General features: G+C 38.6%; 1 protein-coding gene across 5 annotated transcripts in view; it reads right to left on the reverse strand.

The window, feature by feature from the left end:
• Positions 1 to 1,149: 1,149 nt before the first annotated feature.
• CAPRIN2 (caprin family member 2) overlaps positions 1,150 to 19,081 on the reverse strand; it is a 33,274-nt gene continuing 15,342 nt past the window's right edge. For 2 of the 5 annotated variants that reach the window (XM_057427964.1, XM_057427961.1), the window contains 11 exons: positions 13,984 to 14,115; positions 13,682 to 13,769; positions 12,940 to 12,995; positions 12,193 to 12,303; positions 10,421 to 10,531; positions 9,648 to 9,800; positions 6,671 to 6,854; positions 5,477 to 5,662; positions 4,291 to 4,391; positions 3,548 to 3,614; positions 1,150 to 2,066 (listed from right to left, as the gene is read on the reverse strand). In XM_057427964.1, the coding sequence (XP_057283947.1) occupies positions 1,498 to 2,066; positions 3,548 to 3,614; positions 4,291 to 4,391; positions 5,477 to 5,662; positions 6,671 to 6,854; positions 9,648 to 9,800; positions 10,421 to 10,531; positions 12,193 to 12,303; positions 12,940 to 12,995; positions 13,682 to 13,769; positions 13,984 to 14,115 (1,758 nt within the window). In that variant the 3' untranslated portion in view covers positions 1,150 to 1,497. Of the gene's footprint in view, positions 2,067 to 3,547; positions 3,615 to 4,290; positions 4,392 to 5,476; positions 5,663 to 6,670; positions 6,855 to 9,647; positions 9,801 to 10,420; positions 10,532 to 12,192; positions 12,304 to 12,939; positions 12,996 to 13,681; positions 13,770 to 13,983; positions 14,116 to 18,242; positions 18,285 to 19,081 lie in introns of all 5 variants that reach the window. The other 3 variants (XM_057427963.1, XM_057427966.1, XM_057427965.1) reach the window with 3 other exon arrangements.

Genomic DNA, 19,081 nt, shown 5'->3' on the forward strand with positions numbered 1-19,081 from the left:
AGGCTTCTCAGAACTTGCCAAAGTAATCAAACCAAGACAAAGTATGATTACTCTCCAAGTCGATAAGAAAGAGAAATCTAAGCTTGGAATAAACCCAAGATCTTATGCCAGTAACTTCATTAAGTCATGCCAGACTTGTTTTGGCATCTGCAGGGGAGAGCCATTTAAATTTGGAAGTTGCAAAACCAGTCACCGTGAAACAGAAGCTTTATATCAGGTCTGAAGTCTACCCCATGCAGGTTTTTGCTTTTATCTCAACAAGCAGATAGCTGAACCATTTTTACTTTGCATAGTTTTGTTTCATCTTCACATATGCCAGTCACACTTTTGCACTCATTAGTGCACTCAGATGAAGTGCTTCCTAGGGCTAAAACAAGCTAGGAAGCTTTTAGAACTAAAAAGACCCAGTGACTTACCTATCCAATAAACTTTTTACTAGTTTATCTTCCATTTTAAACATTGAAATGCTTTACAGTAGTTGACATGACAAGGACATATCATGGCTTGACAATTTCTAAGCCAAAGAAATTGCTGAAGTTTGGTCACAGAGCCCATTAGCTGTAAGAAAGGAATTTCATAAATGCTTCCTAGCATTTAAGATTTGAAAGCAGGCAGCATGCTTCAACTACAAATACTAAGTTCCTCAGCAGTTCTCTGAAAAACTGCCTTACAATCCAATTCAAGTGTCATGGGGGAGGGAAACAATACACCTGTGTACTTCACAAGGATCAATTTTAACTTTAAAATATATTTGCATCTAAGTGTGAGCCAGCCCTTCAGTGACTGTTTCAAGGTTTAAGTTTTAACTGATCACTGCTGAAAGACAGGTGATGGGACAAAGCTAGATTTTGACAGGCTATGCACTTAAAATAAACAGCCCTAATGAAAGATGTAGAATTTCACTAACTTCTTGACCTTTTGATTAAAAGCAAGCAGGTATGGAACAATCTTGAACTCACTTTGATCAAGGACACACTTTTAAGAATGTCATCAAGCAAGAACTAAACAAGCAAGTAATCCCACTTAAACTACACAGTTTATCCTGAATTACTGTAACCTGAAGACCAGCTCTACGTAATATGCATGTATGCACCACATCAGGAACAAGCTCAGTTTGATATATTTAATAAAGACCACTGGCAATATTAATACTAAAATGCATATTAACTTGTTTTATTGAGGCACAACAAGGCATTGTGAATAGCCCATACTTGAGGCAATCAATAGTGTAGTAAGCTGGACATTAATACAGTTTAGAGTAAGTGCAAACAATATACATTCACAGCTTTACTAGCAAGGCTACATCACAACTGATAAAGTGCCAAATTAGTGCTGATTCAGTACCCCAACTTCATGATTTCACCTTGCACAACAGACCCATCATTTCCCCCCAGTAATGGAACCACATATCTTCTATAAAGTCAGAAGTGCAAAGCTAGTCCACCCCCCTCCACCAAGGTGTTTGGAGCAGCTCTTTTGTAAACATTGCACTGGATTTTAGTCCTGATAAAGGAGGTATCCTGAAAAGGTGGAATATTTCCAGCTACTTCCATAGATGGCTCCTCGATGCAGACGCAACCAGATTTGGTCTCCTTGGAAAAGCTGCAGGACTGCATGATTACTAGCTGTTTCATGATCAGGAGCCCCATCATTTGCATATGCAGACACTAGGACCTCTTCATTCTTCATGAGATTCACATACAGGGGAACATTTACAGCCAGTTTCAGCATGTGGAAGATGAAGACATATGTACCATTCACTGGACAGTTGAACCTACCAAGCTGGATATCAAAAGTTTCTCCAAGGTTGTTCAGCAACAGATCAAACACAATTGGCTGGTCTAGAGTTCCAGGAGCTAGGTTAGATGTTCTAGCGGCTGAGAAGGCAACTCTCATCTGCTGTGGGAGAGGATAGACATGCACTGGTAGTATGGTGGCAGCTTGGCTTGTCACTGGCATGTCAACAGGGGTGATGCTGCGGGAGTCTCCCTGCCCAGAGTCCCCACTGTTAAAGGTTTCATTGTCTCGTTCTGGACTGCTCACCTGTGAGGAATCACTCCACCCTGCTGTTAAAAGATCATCAGCAATGACAAGTAAGTATTGTAACAGAAGGATATCCTTAAACCTGCAGGTATAGTCCTAAGCAGCAAATGTATGGGCATTACAACAGATTTGTCTTTCAGCTACAGCAAGTTGTCCAATTACCCCAGTGAAAATAAAACTTTGAAGCTGGTTTACATTCATCACACTTACATTCAGCAAGATGGGCCATAATTTAACTATGAACAGTTACTTTTCATACTTTTAAGTAGAGAGGGCAGTAGCTTGCAATAGTTTTATCTTCAGTATTTCCACATACACATATCAGCATAAAAAAAGTGTATGCTAACTTCTAAGAGGAGATAAAATGTAATTTCTGAAAAACCTTACAAATTACCAAGAGCCAAGCAGTCATTTAGTCACCTTCAAGACCTGAATTTGCACTTCAGGTTACCTCAATACTGTTGTTCTGGAACTGCATCCTAGGTCATATTGACTTGTGATGCTAGAATATTTTAAGTCTGAAGAACTAGAATTGCTTTTAAGTTTTTTGCACCTCAACTCCCCCCTCAAAAAGCTGTTTATCTTTTTCAAACCTCCAAGTTAAAAAAGGTCTAAAATGAACAGATTAACAGATCTGAGAAATATTAACCAATCACTCAAGCTGCAAATCACTGTTACTTCCACCAGCAAGGAACACCATAAGATACCAAATAAAGCTAAAGTTGCTATATCCTAACAATAATAAGTATGGCTGTCAACTGTTAACTCACCACAATCTCATATTTCTGTTAATTTTGTTCTGAAGTTTATTCTGAAAGTCCTCCCTCAGACTGAGTTGACCTGCTTTATCCTAAAATTTCCCGATATGCCAGAATTCCCATTTATTCTTCAAAGTAGCAATCTACGATTACTATTCATCTCATTTTTCACCTATAGCATCTTAAGTCCCAGCTTTTTCCAGCACACACACTAGGATTACATCATCTTGCTCACAGCTTTTTCAAAATACACACTATTCATGCTTGAGTCCGAGTCCCATGTGTTTCTTTAGGTTTTGTACTCCAGCATGGAAATACAGAGTAAAGCTCTGTTCCCAAACAAATTATTTTTCATAGAAAAAAGTTATCTTACAAGGTTTCTGTGATCTGATAGCTTCCCCAGAAGCAGGGGAGACCATGCAATTAATGGAAAAAGCCATATGCAACACTGGAACCACCCTCTACGTTTTCCTCATCAGTTTGTGAGGAAAGTTCAGTAAGGTACCATTATGTTGGAACTTTGACATATAAAGACACCCAAGTTGAGAATAGTAGCATTAAATTTGCTGCTACGTAATACTGTTTCAGAACAGTACTTAAGCTTCTATCTAGCTTGGTTAATTTACACACACCTTAATCTGTTTTATCAGTGACAGTACACCATTTTCCTCACTATTCACAATAACACTCCATCTGCTATGCCCAAGCATACAGATGTGCCACTGGGAACCTGATGTTAGCCTTACCTCTTGAATTTGCTCGAGGACCACTAGTTATCCCACCTCGTTTATAGCACTGCTGGTAATTAACATCCTAAAAGAGAACAGAAGTATTAGGAAGATGGCTATAAGCAAATCTAAAAATAAGTGGTGCTAATACAGTATTTTTCATTTATAGAATTAATTCAAGCTCTAGAACAGACAATCATGGAGTTCAGAATGAAGATGCAGATAAACAGCCTTACTTACAGAAAATTTACAATAGCTTGTATGAAATTAAAGAGCTATTTCAATGCCCTTTCCAGCAAGTTAGCTTCTGAACTATACATAGTTCAGTTCAAGCAATACCTTAAATCTCAGGTCTCTTAGAAGTCCATTAGTCTGTACAGAAGAATGTATTTCATTTCAAAGCTGAAGACTCTCCTTTCACCAGAACCCTTTGCATTCTTACACATATATATTGTTTCTTTGGAATTTTTGCCCAACCATATTCTCATTCCATTATTTTATATTACAGAAGCACTCGGCACCAACTTTAAAATCCACAGTAAAATGACTCATATCACATCTTATTTGCTATATGTTTTCATTTCAGAGACTCCTTCCAGCCATTTCAACTGCTGCCTACTGTTTCAAAAAGTTTTGTCCAGGAAACAAAATCAGCATCTTGTAAGGAACAGTTCACCTGTGAAGGTAATGAAAACCTACAGTAGAAGACTCAGCTCCTGTACAGTGCTCAAAAGGCTACTGGAAACAAAGTCAATACTTACCCTCTGAGAATAGGGCATTCCAGCATAGTCTCTACCAGGGAACTGCAGCTGGCCATAGTTGCCATTAGTTATTGAAGGTGAGCCTCTGTAAGCATCAAAACCTGTTCAAATAAAGTTGATTATCTGATATTCCTCATTTGGTTTACAGTACAAGTCCAAAATACAACTGGAGCTCCCTCCTGGGAATTACTATGTGTATTAAAATATGCAACTACACCTATTCCTATTCAGAATTTGGAGCAGAATCTCACTTCTCCTGTAAAGAAAGCATTTCATTAGCTACTCGGGACTACTGGACCAAAATTGCATGCTTAGAAGTATTAACATCAGACCATAACAACTGCTTGTTTGATACTAATGGGACTTCAAAGAATAGCTGAAAAAATTTGCTAGATCCAGAAACAGGATTTAACACAGAATTAAGAAGTATTTTCTTTTGCTATTACAGATGCTTATCTCTTATGGTTATACATTTAGGTGCTACTATTTAACCTCTTTAGCTATCAGACTAAGTAGCAAAGAAGAGCTGCAAGCCATTTAGTACCAGACACTATAAAACCCTTAACTGCTGTCAAGTTAGAACTATACAACTCATTGCCTGGTACATGTTGCTACCAGCTATTGAGCAGTCTCAGCCAAATAACTGAAACAGCTGTGATAGACTAAGTGCTCTTCCGAAGTGGAACAGGCCACAGCTACCAACAATCTTAAGTTAGTATCTGCTTAAAGTCAGCTGAAACTTTCTGGAGTACTTCAGCTAGCAGCAAGATAGCAACTGACTTGCAGAGACAAACCTCTTAAATCTCTTCAGTTTGTTATTAATCCAGAAGGGGTCTCCACTAGTGGGAGCCTGTCCCGCATCCCAGTTTCTGCTGGTAATATTAAAGCCAGCAGTGCTAAGCAAAGAGTACCTTGTTTTGGGCAAATACCACAAGTGCTATCTGAAGAGAATACATGCCCAGAATGTTAGCAAGACAGATGCCAAGAATAAAAGGGGGAAAGGAGTTCAGAATAGTAAATGAAATAGCAAGCAAAATCTATATAGTTAAATAATTTAAAAAACTGTTAATGAAAGTTTCCACTTTCATAACTCAAAAGGCTATGAAATTGCTCTGCCATGTCATGTTAAATCATATTCTAATATTACTGCATTAGAGTTTTAAGGTGGTAGCAAATACAGACATACCTTTGTACCCACCAGGGGAACGATATGAACTAGCCAGTGACCTTCCACCTCTAGCAGATCCTCTGACAGACCCACGACTGTTAAGGTAAGGCTGAGGCGGTCTGGGAATAACATTAGTCTGTGCTGGATAAAAGGCAAGGCTACCATTGCTAACAGGAACTGCTCCATCAGGTTGATAATTCACTGCTTAAAACAGAAGGCACAGAAGAATTTAAAGCTTTTGTAGCTGTAAGAAGTTACCACACCTGGAAGCAACAGCAGCCTTAGGAAGTTCAGAGATCCATTAAGCTGCTCAGAATATCCTGTTTTCCTGCCCCTGCATTACTTCAAATAAGAGGGTATCCTCCCATTTTCTTCTGTGGAATGTAATGCTTGTTGAAATATACTGTAGACAGCCCAGACTGTCAGTGTAAGCCTCTAATGCATTCAAGATTCAGTTGCATAGGTCAGAACAAGCTTGCTGGCAGTATCAAGAAAATAGCCAAGCCACAATAAAAATCAAGTAACACCTGGTTAAGAGCTTTCACATAGAACCAACACTGTTCTACAGGTGATTAGTCTTAGAAATCCAGACCCCTATTTGTCAGCTTTCTTTCATCCTGGAAAATATTTGAGACTTAAGAACTGGTTTCATTTCAAATTTAGTGTCAGCTGTATTAGTTCTCCTGTTACAGTATCTGTCAAGCAGGTCTGTTTTGTGTTGAATAAGGCAGCAGAAGACCCCACCTATCAGAAGTTTAGTCTTCCTTAGGTTAAACTGAAAACCCGCCCCAACTTCGTTTAGCATTCAACAACACCAGCACTGTCTATTACCAGAAACCAAATTAATGGTTCCAAATATGAGTATTTCATCATTGCTTCAATTCCTAGCTAACAATGGTGTGACTGGCAAGTATCAACACATTCTTGAATTTCTAACCTATCGGGAAATTCAGGCATGTAAGTGACATTGCCCATACACCTACTATAGAAACTAGTTTGAAGCAGCCTTTCATCCTGCTAGCAGTTTTGAAATTGTTTACACACCATATCATCAACTAGATTAGGCTGATGTAACCCTAATGTTAACAGGTGCTATAAAAGTGTTAAAGACTTTCACTGAGTTATAACTCACAGCACATATTAATGAGTTAAAATACTAGAACCTAAATATCTTTTAAAGCTTCTTGAAATAGATACACATACAGTTCTCACCTGAAGACAGAGATTCTTGTGAAAGAGAAGTTTGTTCTGCAACATGAGAAGATTGCAACTGGCACTGAGGAGGAGTCTGTGTACTTGCTGTGGAGAAACTCTGGTTATATCCGGTTGAATATGAAGAATCCTCCTTAATTTCCTGGTCTTTACGTGGAGGCAGTGGTGCATTCACTTTAAACACCTACAACATATTTCAGGGAAAATACTTAACACTACCAGCTAAAGGCTTTGCCTAGTGCCACCACGTTATGCTGTAGCTTAAATTCATACCCCCAGGTCAGTTTCTGGAACACCTGTTTCTTAGAAATAAATCAAAGCGACTACTTCAACCCATCCTTTTCCCCTCTCAGTGTACTTCTGAAGGTTACTCCTGTTCATGTAGCTACTACCCAAGAAACAGCTTGACTGACCATAGCTATCATATTTCAACAGAAGAGTTACCATACAGTAAGCTACTTTCTATGAGAAATCCACTATTAAATTCATCTTACAGCTTTTGACATGAAGCTGGGACAGCCTATACCAAGACAGACATCCACATTTAGGAAAAATTTGTCTTTATACATGTCTTGGAACCCAATATAACACTGCTGTCTGCTCTATTAGACAGCCTTCACCCCTTTGGTAAAATGAGCTTCAACTTTCCTCTTGTTTTAAGTTCTCTCAGAGTAAACATGTAACCTAATTTTTGTAATTCAAATTTCAATGTTATAGACTGGGCAGAAGGGTGGCGCAAGGATGCTGTTAGTTAAATTTAATCAACCAGAGTTCAGTCACTCCAGTGAGTCTACTGCTTTATAGCCAATAACCCAAAGTTACAAGAGTTGACATTGTCAAAAGCAGCTAGCACCAAGATCAGGTAGGAAAGAAGTCTGTTTCAAGTAAAAGCATCTAAATTTCACATAAAGAGTTGTCAGCAGTACTGATACTGGAGTCTAGAGGTACATCTGATCATTTCCCAAGACTATAAACTGTCTGTAGACAGACCAGAGCAAAAGGAACAGCTTCACAGCTTGACAACTGTTGTCAGTTTGCAGAAGCCTCTAAAATTAAAATGGAAATGAACACTTCTTGCAAGGTCAAGAAACCAAGTACCACCTCCATGAGGGAGACAGCACAGAAATCCCTCATGACACTGAAGTGTTTTGAACCATAACAAATTGATTTTTTTTAATTTACCAGATGAAGTGATCAAAGTGAACAGAAGCAGTCCTGTTTCTAGAAGAGGATACTGTGCAGCAAGGCTGTCAACTCCCACATCCTGAAGTATTTGTAGCAAGTGGTCTTCTTTTCCTTACAGTGAGGGTTACAGGTGGAATTCTAGTAACAAACTAGGGCTACAAGTAGGATCTGCCTTTAGGCTTCTATAAGCACAATTGCAGCAACAGGATGTTCAGACACCTGACGACATGTAATCAGATGCTTCCACTACTGTCACTGTACTCCCATTATTGGCAAGGAACCACCTACCTCCTGGCTATCTACTGAGATCCAATGGCTGTGCTTTCCTGTCAGTTGTGAGAATCTAAGCAACACAGGGAAGAAGAAAGTACTGCACAGTTAAAGACTACTATGACTAGAAGAGGAATTAACATCCTGGCAATTAGTGACAGATGTTTGCCAGTTTGACCCAAAAATCCCAAGAGAAATATTCAATATTTAACACCTCTGAAAACTCCACAGCATTAATTCAAGTATACTTTCAGTGGTACCATTAAGATCAAAAGCACTTCAAACACAGACACTAGGTAGAGATATAATCTGAATGACTGAGACCTACTCCATACTTACATCATGACAGATGCTTATATTACAAACTGGGTCCCCAGAAAGACTCTGGATTCCTTGATCAGAACACTGCTACTTCTCCACTTTCATCAAAAATCACCACCTAGCAACTTAACATAATTTAAATAGAGCTGTCTTGGAAAAAAAAAACAAACCACACACCTTTCTGCCATCACTTCCCTTATTTATCTGATTCTGTACATTTGAGGAAGGTTCTACTTGAAACTCTTGTACAAATGCCAAAAAACAAGGAAAAAGTCATGGTATGATTTTCTGCAGACCACACCAGAGTGTCACATATTTTAGTTAGATCCTGTGCTTTAAAAGACTATTAGCTATCTTCTTCCACCAAATCCTACTATGTACATCAATACTGCCAGATGCAGATCATCTGGCAAGTTGTGGAATGGCACTGTGACATTTGTTGAAACAGAGGATGCCTCTGGAGATTGACTTTTTTCTAAACTTGCTTTGGGGCAAGAACATTAAATAAAGGTCTCTAGCATCTTGAGAAGGTATCAGAGGAGTAAGAAAGACCAAGTACAGAGAATGGAACATTAACAACTAAACAGAGACCCTTCCTGTGAGTCCCTCTAAGCTTGCAGTGCAGATTACTAAGCAGTAGCAACATTAGTAATGACGTATGGCCTGAAAAAAAAACCAGTATCTGTTTGCAAAAAACACCACATACAGTCTGTGTGGACTACTCCCCAGACATCTATATTGACTCCTTGTTAACAAGATAGGATAATGAGTTAGTGTTTCAAGGACACATTTTGCATGAGTTGAGTGGTCCAAGTATTATCGCACTGAAGCAAACAGTTTAAAAGGCAGCAAGACAGGTTCAGGCTTTGGAAAGCTCTTCATCCTAACAGCTATACTTGAAGATTTCCTTTTTCCTCTGCAATCTATTATTTAAAATCTAGGCTTAAGAATAGTTTAAGTACAGTCAGCTTTACCTTGGGGCATAGCTATGAATCTGTTGATTTCAGGTCTGACTTCTCCCTTAGTTCCTTGAGGATACTAATATATCCCAGTATTTGATATGGGGACTATACAGAGCAAAACCAGGATGTATCCTTGAATCAAAAGGATCTATGAAGTTTCATACTCTATCAAGAGGATCCAGTTCCCTAGTATTACAACTAAGTTACCATCATTATTGTAAATCATTCTGCAAACTTACAGTCTGCATAGCCTGAAAGGGAGCTGCTGTTATTGTGACAGAACTGCTGCTTGCTGGAGGAGACTGAAAGCTTTGCGCTGGTGGTACTGGTGTCATGGAAGTGCTTGAAGTAGGCAATGGTGACTGTGGCTCACTTGGGAGGGGAACAGTAGCCTGAGGGAAGAATAAATGTAATGAATGGTCACTTGATAATTATCAGGCAGTATCAGAGCATTTAATTTGTTCTAAAGCCTAGACTGACAGAAGTCAGCAGTTTCTACAGGATGACATTTGGACATAGTAAAGCTACAAAATAGTTTTTGCTTACAATTCCAAATTTTGCTGTGCATCCTCAGCAAACAGTACTTCTATTGCAGTCTCTGCTGATTAAGTGAAATGTGCCTATGAGCTACTATACATACCATACAGGGTAATAATTTCACAAAAGAGATATTAGGGGTTTTTTCCTCACCACTAAGGAAACAATGCCTTCTGTTCCATTTATTGGAAGATGATTCTCTGGCTGATATTAAAAGTGACTCCTCTTTTCTAAAGGAACTCAGGAAGTTTAGGGGGTTTCATTATTTTCCCCTCTCAATGTTTTAGATTACAACAGTGCTGAGTTGTCCAGACCAAGTATTAACCAGCATTAAGCCTCATCTGTGCAGAGAGCAAAGTGAAGTGTTAATTTAGAATACCAGTATTTACAGGAATCAGAAGCCAAAGAAATGCAAGGCTCTAGACATTTCATAACCAATGTATTTACCTTACCCCCTGTATTTGTGATAGCTTACCTGGGCAATTTCAATCTTTTTGGGTATAAGTGGCTCAGAAATACATGGACTTGTCTGATACAGTGGCTGGGAAGTATATTTCTCAGTCTCTTGAGAGAGCGATGCTGATGCCTAGAAGAAGCCATACATGCACCTGCTATTACAAAAAGTACTGCAGGAAGCACAAGCTTCTGTTAGAGCTATAAAAATACCAGTGCCTAAGTTAAAATAAGTGGATTTTGAAAGACCATGATAAAAATTAGGTTCAAAGTAGATCTACTAAATAGTCACCTTAGCCAAAATTTTCAAGTAATTAGCATTAGAGATTCAGACTGATTATCCTTCTTACACAACAGGTTGTACAACTAGCACTACAAAAATCAGGTCATTTTAAGAAATGTAGATTGCTTCAACCAGTTGTTACAATGAAGTCTGATACACATCTGTCTCCTTGAATTAAACAAGGACATCTGTTAAGCTTCTGGTAAGCTCTGTTGAACAAGGCTTCGGAGCCAAGCTTCCTTTGATTTTTCAAAACCTGCATGTTCTAGTTAGTTCACACTATAATTTTAAAAGAGTTGCTTACACTTAGATGCACAGCTGAGGGCTAAAGACTACCAGTTCCATTCTCACTGTGTATACCATCACAGGTGCATCAGAACTGGTATGCACTCACATGCCAGGAGAGCGCACTGTCACCATGAAGTGTATTCCCTGGTTAAGCTTTGGTCTCAGCACATCTACTGCTTTCTATGAGAAGGACTGGAAAAGAAACCACACTCTAAGCCCAAGGGACTAGAGGTGCTGGGCACAAGCAACCTTAATTCCAAACAATAAGTTTGCAGATAAACTAGAAGCATTCTACTAAATCAGATGCTCTACATTAGAGCACAGCACAAGTCTTCTGGATGCATATTAAACAGTAAAATTACTTAACCCTTGTCAGCACAAGAAGTCTTCTGACACTGTCTAAGTGAGAGAAGGTGTCAAGAACCAGGCCAAAATTGCCAATTCAAGGGGCAGCAAGACTAATATTCACATAAAGACTGTTATATTTGCCTATATAGTATTACTAAGGAATATAGTAAATGCTACATGCACAGCATACTGATGGCATGTACATCAGCAAAAACATTTTAGAAGCATTAACATTCCCCCATTATAATCTATATACACTGTATTAGAGATTTCTAAGAGGAGGAGCCAGCTGTGTTTCTGAAGACAGCATCACACTAAGCAAGGGGTCCTTAAGACAGTGATCTGCATAAACTAAAACATTATTTGTGCCTCTAAACAATATCTGAATGCTAGTTCAAGACTTAACTGCACATACAGTTAATGCAAAATCTAAGGTCTTGGCTGAACATTAGCAAGTCAGTGTTTTTTCAGTTACTGCTCAAGAGAACATACCTCAGCCTTAACACAGAAGTCTGCTATTTCATGACAATGCCACAACTTATGCATCCTCTGTGTAATTAGAGGGAGTATTCTACACTGTAACCAAAGCAAATATTCAAGCTGCTTGTATGTTCCCACAAAAATATGCATCACTCTAGCCTGCGTTTCTTCATCTCACACCCTTTCCATTTCAAGGGGCAGACTGTTCACATTGCATTCATGTGGATTAGGAAAACTTTCCCGGCCATCTTTAGGTATTCCAAAATGTAGGCTATACTGTTGTGGTTAGTTCCATTCTGTCCCTCTATATTGTTCCAGGAGAGGTGCCACCACAGCTTGTGTTAGGGCTAGCTATCACAGATTTTTGAATGCCAGTGAAGCCCAGGGTATATTACCTGTGGTGTCTGTGGTGTCACCAAGTCTTCTGTTTCAGAGCCAGAAAGAGTCTGATCAGCAGATGCTAGGGAAGTATTTGAACCATGCAGTGCAATGGATGAAGCAGCAGCCTTGCAAGAAAAGAGAAGAGATAAAGTTTTTAAATATTGTCTTAAATGTTTGGTTTCACTGAAACTCACTCTGGGCATTTTCAAGTAAACCTCAGAATGAGGCAGGAGCTGAAGTGCTTTGAACAGTAATTTAAGTTTCTCAGGAGTTCTTGTTCGTGGCAAGGAAACCTATTTAAAACCCAAAGTAGCAATGCATTCAAGTACAGCAAATGATTTTAAGGTTCACATAACCATGGCTGCCAAAGCTTGACACACTACCTTTGGTGTAAGTGGAGACATCAAAGATGAATACATGCACTATATAACAAAGCAGCAGCATGTTCTTTGGCACAAAATTATCAGCTACAACTTGAATCTATAGGTTAAGTATTCAAACTATTTCAGCATGTCCTCAACATACTTTTTACTTCAAGAAACTTCAAACATTTGTTGCTGCTTTTCAAGCAGAAGAGCAGCCAACTCTGTCAGCATGTGAGTGACCTTACATTTGTAAGCTACTGTTACACGAAATTTGTTACAGAACTACTGACAACAAACAAAGCAACTGAAGTACCAAGTCTGTTGTAGTGCATAACCTGTACGTCATTCCATGGCTACAGTTCTGCCTCTTCACTAAGGACTGTTACTTCAACTTACTTGAAGGGGCTGTTGAAGAAAGTCACTCTGACTTGGCAGTTTCTGTTCTTTCGGAGCTGTAAAAAAAGAATGCATTAAGCAACATTTGCTTTTAAATTAAAACATTTCATAGAGTTTCAGTGCCCAGTTCTACATTTTGAAAGCATTTGGTGTATGAAAATGCACACTATTTCAAGTGTGTGCACTGCAAATATTTAGAATTAGCATCAGTAAACTACACTCCATTGAAAGTTTTTTGTAAAAGGGGAAAAGTATTCAATGATAAGAATATTTCTACCACAAAAGAGATACCCACTTTCTATATTAGAAAGGTGTAATAAACTGGCTAATTTGGTTTCACAGCTGAAGAGCCACCCAAACAGTTTCTTAACAAGTTCCCATTTTCCAAGTGTAGCCAGAAAACTGCCCTTTGTCCTGAACTCATTCACAGCTTGTGTTTATATACACCACATCTAGACAAGTTGTCAGCATGTCAATTCTGCTGCTAGGTTCAGATGCACATGCCAGTCAGTGATTAAACAAACATTCCATTTCCAGGCAGATACACCAACTTAAGCCACCTCCAGCAACTAATAAGCAGGTAAGCAGTTTGAGCTGCCTCTTTTTTTTTTAAATCAGACATTAGTATAGTTTTATAATTAGACAAGCTGTCTTCATCAGGCCTACTGATCTACAGCCCAACCAAATCCTGTTAGTGTTTGCAGGAATCCCGCATACAATTCACACTTACAGTATTACCTACCTGAAGGACTACTTGCTGGAGTAACTGAAGGTGGTTGGGATGAACCAATGGCACTTGGTGAAGCTTTATCAAAATCCAGAATGGACTCCTTTTGTGAAAAGATCATCAGTTGATAAAAAAAAAGATTAAACTCTAGATATAAATGAAACAGTCTCATTTGACAAGTTGCTGTTAGCTAATTAGAGCTACATTCATTCAGTGCAAACACACATTGGCAGCACTGTTTTCCCTAACCCAGTAGGAATTGGAGCTGTGTGCTACAACAGCAGAGAAAAAAAAAAAAAATCAAAAAAAACACATACTTGCATGAAGTTGTAAGTCCCTTGTATCTGAGTCATCAGATCCTGAAGTTTTTCTCTTCTTAACACTGGATCTTTTGGAAGAGTTGAAGTAGAACAAAATTCTGCAGCTGGCTGATGTACAGGTTTAGGCACCTAATAGGAAGAGAATACATTAATGCTGGAAGCGAGACAAGGATCTTATCCAATATACTTCCAGAGCAACCTATAAATGTCAGAAAACATGGGCCAAGGAATTCTGTGCTGTCATTGATATTTCCTGAATCAAGTTTTCACTTCATTAAATAACAGCAGTTTACTGTTGCCACAACATTAATTCACCTCATTCAGCTTCATACAGTCAAGTGTACAAGATGACAATAAGTTGCCGACATTTAGTGCATCATTAGGAAACCCACATATCCAGGCTGAAGGCCAGAACAAGCTTAAAAACCAAAGCTGCATCACTCAAGGTTTAAAACATACTCCCCGTCCCAGTAGAGCCCACACCAATAAGTGCATATCTTTAGGATGGCATTTCCAGACATTCTGAAGAAAGTGCACCCAAGAGATACACTGCAAGCAGGTTACTCAGGATTAGACCAAGGTGCTTCCACTAGCAAGCTAGATACTCTTTATGCACCAGCTCCTGCAGTAAGTATTATGTTAAACTTTTCAAAGTCTAGCATGAAAAGTACACCTGTACTCCCACATGGGAGCCCAATTTTGTGGCTAAATGCTTCTGCAGGAACTTAGTACTCTTTGATTGTTTCACATGGTCCCTTAACAGTTCATCACAACTTGTTCTCACTTCACATTAAGAAGAGGGAAGCGTTTTGTCAGAGAATAAGCAAGTTTAAGGTATCAGAAAAACCATGACAGTAAACTCTTTAGATAGCAGAAGCCTTGTTATTTTCAGGGTGACAATAACAACAGACTGTCTAGGTAGCCTAACATGTCTTTTGAAGTGGTAGGCTTGTTACAAGTATTTTAAACCCATTATTTTTTGTGATTCTCTAAAGCTTTGCTTCTCTTACATTTGTCTCTGCAGGTAGAGAGAGGCAATTCTGAAGACAATAGCTGCGTTATTTCAACTGGCCCAAATGTTGAGACACATAGGAACATATGAAAGCCTTTACTTTCCTAGAGATTAAAGTCTATCTTTCCAATAGGAGATGACTACAATATACTATATAGCAGTCGAGTATTTGTATGAATTCATTAGAAGACTGCCATTATATGGCAGAAGGGTACGTGCCATGACATTCATCACAAATTCAACACAAATTGACAGAGTACTCTTTGTCCAATTTTAGCACAACAAACCCCAAACTACTTTTTCATGTCTTCAGCAGTTACCTGGAACTAATACCTATCATTTGCAGAATTTCCAGTAAAACAAACATGGAAGAATCTTGCAGGGTTTAGTGATCTTCACAAAGCACAATCCATGTACATGCAGCACATTAATTATGGCAGACTCCATTTCTAATACTTGTGGTCCACACAATAGCCACTTGTTGAGCTGTGGGAAGTTTTACTTTTTCCTAGAGCCAAGAGCACATCTTTGTACTACTGTCTTAAGACTTCCTGAGGCATGCACATGCATTATGCTGTATAGTTTTCATTAATGAAGAGACACTAAAGCTATTAAGAACCTAACTGCAGGACAAAAGATACAGTTGAATAAAGTTAAATCGCAGCAAGTTATAGATTAAGTTACTAGGAATCAATCTTCCTGTACATCACTTTATTAGCCCTCACTTATAAGCAAACAATCTTAAAACACTTGCTGTCATGGTAAATCCATTATGGGTTTAACTGTTCTACTACTTTTTTCCTCTTCACTGCAGTTTACTAAGACCCAAGTACACTACAAAACCGTTCTGCAGTTTTGCAAACGGATAGCAAGTTTTTCACTGTTAAGTCACCTAACCAGGTCAAGTCTGGCAGTGTCTACAGCTATTAAGATTGTTCACTAGTTAGGTAAATTAGACTTGCACATTAAGCACATTTAAAACCAGCCTTAACACCATGGAAGCAGCAGAAATTGCAGTTTCACTTGTGATTTCAAAGACAATACAGTCTTCTGTATGCTTTTACAATTTGTTAAAGAGTCTTCACCTCCTTCCCCAGCTCATACACTTGTACATTATCCTGATAGCATTCTTCCAACTAGAAGAGCGAGCATACGGAGTTACATGTATGATATTAGGGCTTTAAGCCAGGATTAAAACACTGAGACTCTCTAGTCCATAGAGGTTACCTTCCAGTTCCTGCATATATTAAAACACACCAGCCTAAAGTAGCTATACTTAAGTTACCTCAATTTGCTATTTTACTGCCAGTTGGGTCTTCGAAGCTAGAGTAATCAAGTGCAGTACAAGAACATGCACAAAAAAGTATCAGGAAGTTAATCCAGATTTTATGCCTTTGCAAGAGATGCTTTGAGAAAGAGCAGGTACCTGGTATCCTTAAGGCAGTTTTAAACCAAATTTTCTTTCTAGCCTACAGTTAGATGTTTCTGGAAGTCAATACAAGATGGTGGCAGATTCTGAGTGTAGTAACCTGTTAGTCCAGCTCACATCAAACTTATATCCTGAGATCACTTAAAATCAGTGGTTCAAGCAACATTCAAGTCAGTTTTACACAGCACTGGAAAGTTTAGGGTCTAATTTGTCATAACAATATGTTCCTGAAACCTAACTTCAACACTTCTTATACATTCGGCAACAACTGTTCCTGTCTAGAGAACTGACTAAAAATGGAGTTGAAATACTTAGAACTTGGTTTAGGACCTGGTAAGTCATTTGCAAATCAATGTAAAGACACAGTGACCACTCCAGAATTTTACCAGAGTGCCAATATACTAAGCACTCCTGTTAAAGCTTGAATTTTAGAGACTGAAGGTCTACTTCTGTGCAACACCAACATACATTTCAAGTACCCCACATGCCAGTAAAACTTAATTCTGATACCACAATTCTTTCTTAGGTTTGTTAGCTGTGGAGTACCAAGAAAGCTGGGATGGTAATACCCGAACTGTAATTCGGGCCCTAGCTTTACCATGTAGATACACAATCAACATTTGCTTCCTACTTGGAGTAGCATTCACATTAGATACTATTTCAATGGCACTGAATGACAGTGCAAGCCTTGCTACTTTCACATAGCAAGACACAAATTCAGCACTAATCAAGTTTAATGGTCCACGGGTTGCACAAATATTTAAATAATGTAACATCTTAACAGGCCTGCACTTCAGTTCAACTTCTTCAGTATTGCCCTTCATGGTACATTAAGTTAACTAAGCATATTTCAAGATCTCAAAACCTAGTAGTTTATCTAAAGAACTCAGGGCTCTAAGTTATTTCAGGGAGTAAGGAAAGGTTAACTTCGGCTCCAGAGGCCAGCAGCAATGACACAGGCTTTCTATCTACCACATCTAGATCCCTGCACAAGGCCATTTACAGATTGTCCTTGGAAGCAAAATGGATCCAGCTACAGCACTGCATTGCCTCTTCTTTCTTCATATACAGAAATGCAAGAGAAATTTCCTTACTCAAATTTCAGTATTTTTGTTAATTGTGCTTTGTATGTACCTGACAAGTCAAAGATATATTAATTTTTTAAAAAATTGTATATGGAACCTAGTTAGGTTGATAGTACCTTTCTATTGAGTCAATATACTTTTGATATCAGATTTGTCAATAACTACTAAGCAAAAACAAATGCAGCTGGTGTTTCACCAAGGTCTATGGAAATCAAAGTTTGAATACTTAAAATATGCTTTGTTCACTTAATTCAGCAACCCATCTTAAGCAATCTCACATTCCAGCATTTCATTTGGTTTAGTTCTGCTGACATGCACACCTGCACATTACGAAGATTCTTAGGCAGTTTGCAAGTTTCTCCAACTGACTGGAGAAATTCCTTTTTTCTTACTGCATCAAAGTTTTGTTTATCACTTAAGCCATCCATCTGCCCATCCTATGTAAAAAACAAGAGTTCATACAAGCAACTTGCATTTAAGCTTTAATGTTATCTGACACCAGAAAATCCAAGGCATCTTAAAGTGCTCAAAATTATTCCAATACCTCAGATTGTTTCAGTAATACTATGCATAGTTGGGTGCACAACACCTCCTTGTGCTCAGATTTACTCAGTGAGGCCACCAGGTTTTATACCTGTACCACCAGTGAACAGATTCTACTCAGCTCAAGTGTAAAGACTAATCAAACACCTTAATCCCATTTTGTTACCCAGTGCTGCATGTTACATACTCTCTTAATCTCGGGTTCAACCTTCAGTTTGCGGTCCCGCTTCTAGGCACAAGAACATCCATTTTCCAGTTATGTCAAGTTTACCGACAAGATTTAAACTTAATCATTTGCCATGTGTAATATGGAATTAACAGATCTCTGCTTTCTTGTAGAAATAAGAAAGTACAACACTGTACACAAAATTGCTTTTCTTCCTGAAGTCTCACTCTAGCTTGAACACTGCTCTTAACGACAGAACATGGAAGACAGAGTTCAGTTATCTGTTTTGAGTTAAAACTGTTACTACCCGAGTACAGGTGGGAAAAAAGGTAACGTAAGCAGATGCTAGCAGCCTGCTCAGCTGTGAGCACTGCAGCAGCTTTCATTTTACATTTCTAAAATTATAGCTATTTGTTAAACACCTCAGGACAACAGTATGGTTTCTGCATTCATCTGGAAATACATACATAAGCCCCTACACCATTGCTATTCCTTGATCTAGCTCTGCCTTGAATCAGCAGCTATTTTAATCAAAAGCCTAAAAAGAATTACTGAAGTGCTATTTGCATACAGACACATACAATTTGATTCCTGGCTGAGTCACACTTGCTTTGTACTGCTAAGGGTGAACAGAGCCAGTAACTAGGGATGAACTAATTTATGTCTTCTGTCTTACGCATAAAGCAGTTATTCAAGGCTCAAACACAGCAATACTGTGTTGATATAAGAAGTAAACCAAACCATCTTGTATTCCAATCTAAGCTTTAACTGCCAGAATTGTTTTCCCCAAGAATTTAACAGGGCTAAATAAAGGCCTATAAAATGCATTCTGTAAAGCCTCTGCTAACAGGTAGCTTTAG

Source organism: Pezoporus wallicus, unplaced genomic scaffold (assembly GCF_028554395.1).
Source record: "Pezoporus wallicus isolate ANWC-B61680 ecotype Strahan unplaced genomic scaffold, APGP_CSIRO_Pwel_v1 contig_2908, whole genome shotgun sequence".
NCBI lineage: Eukaryota > Metazoa > Chordata > Aves > Psittaciformes > Psittacidae > Pezoporus > Pezoporus wallicus.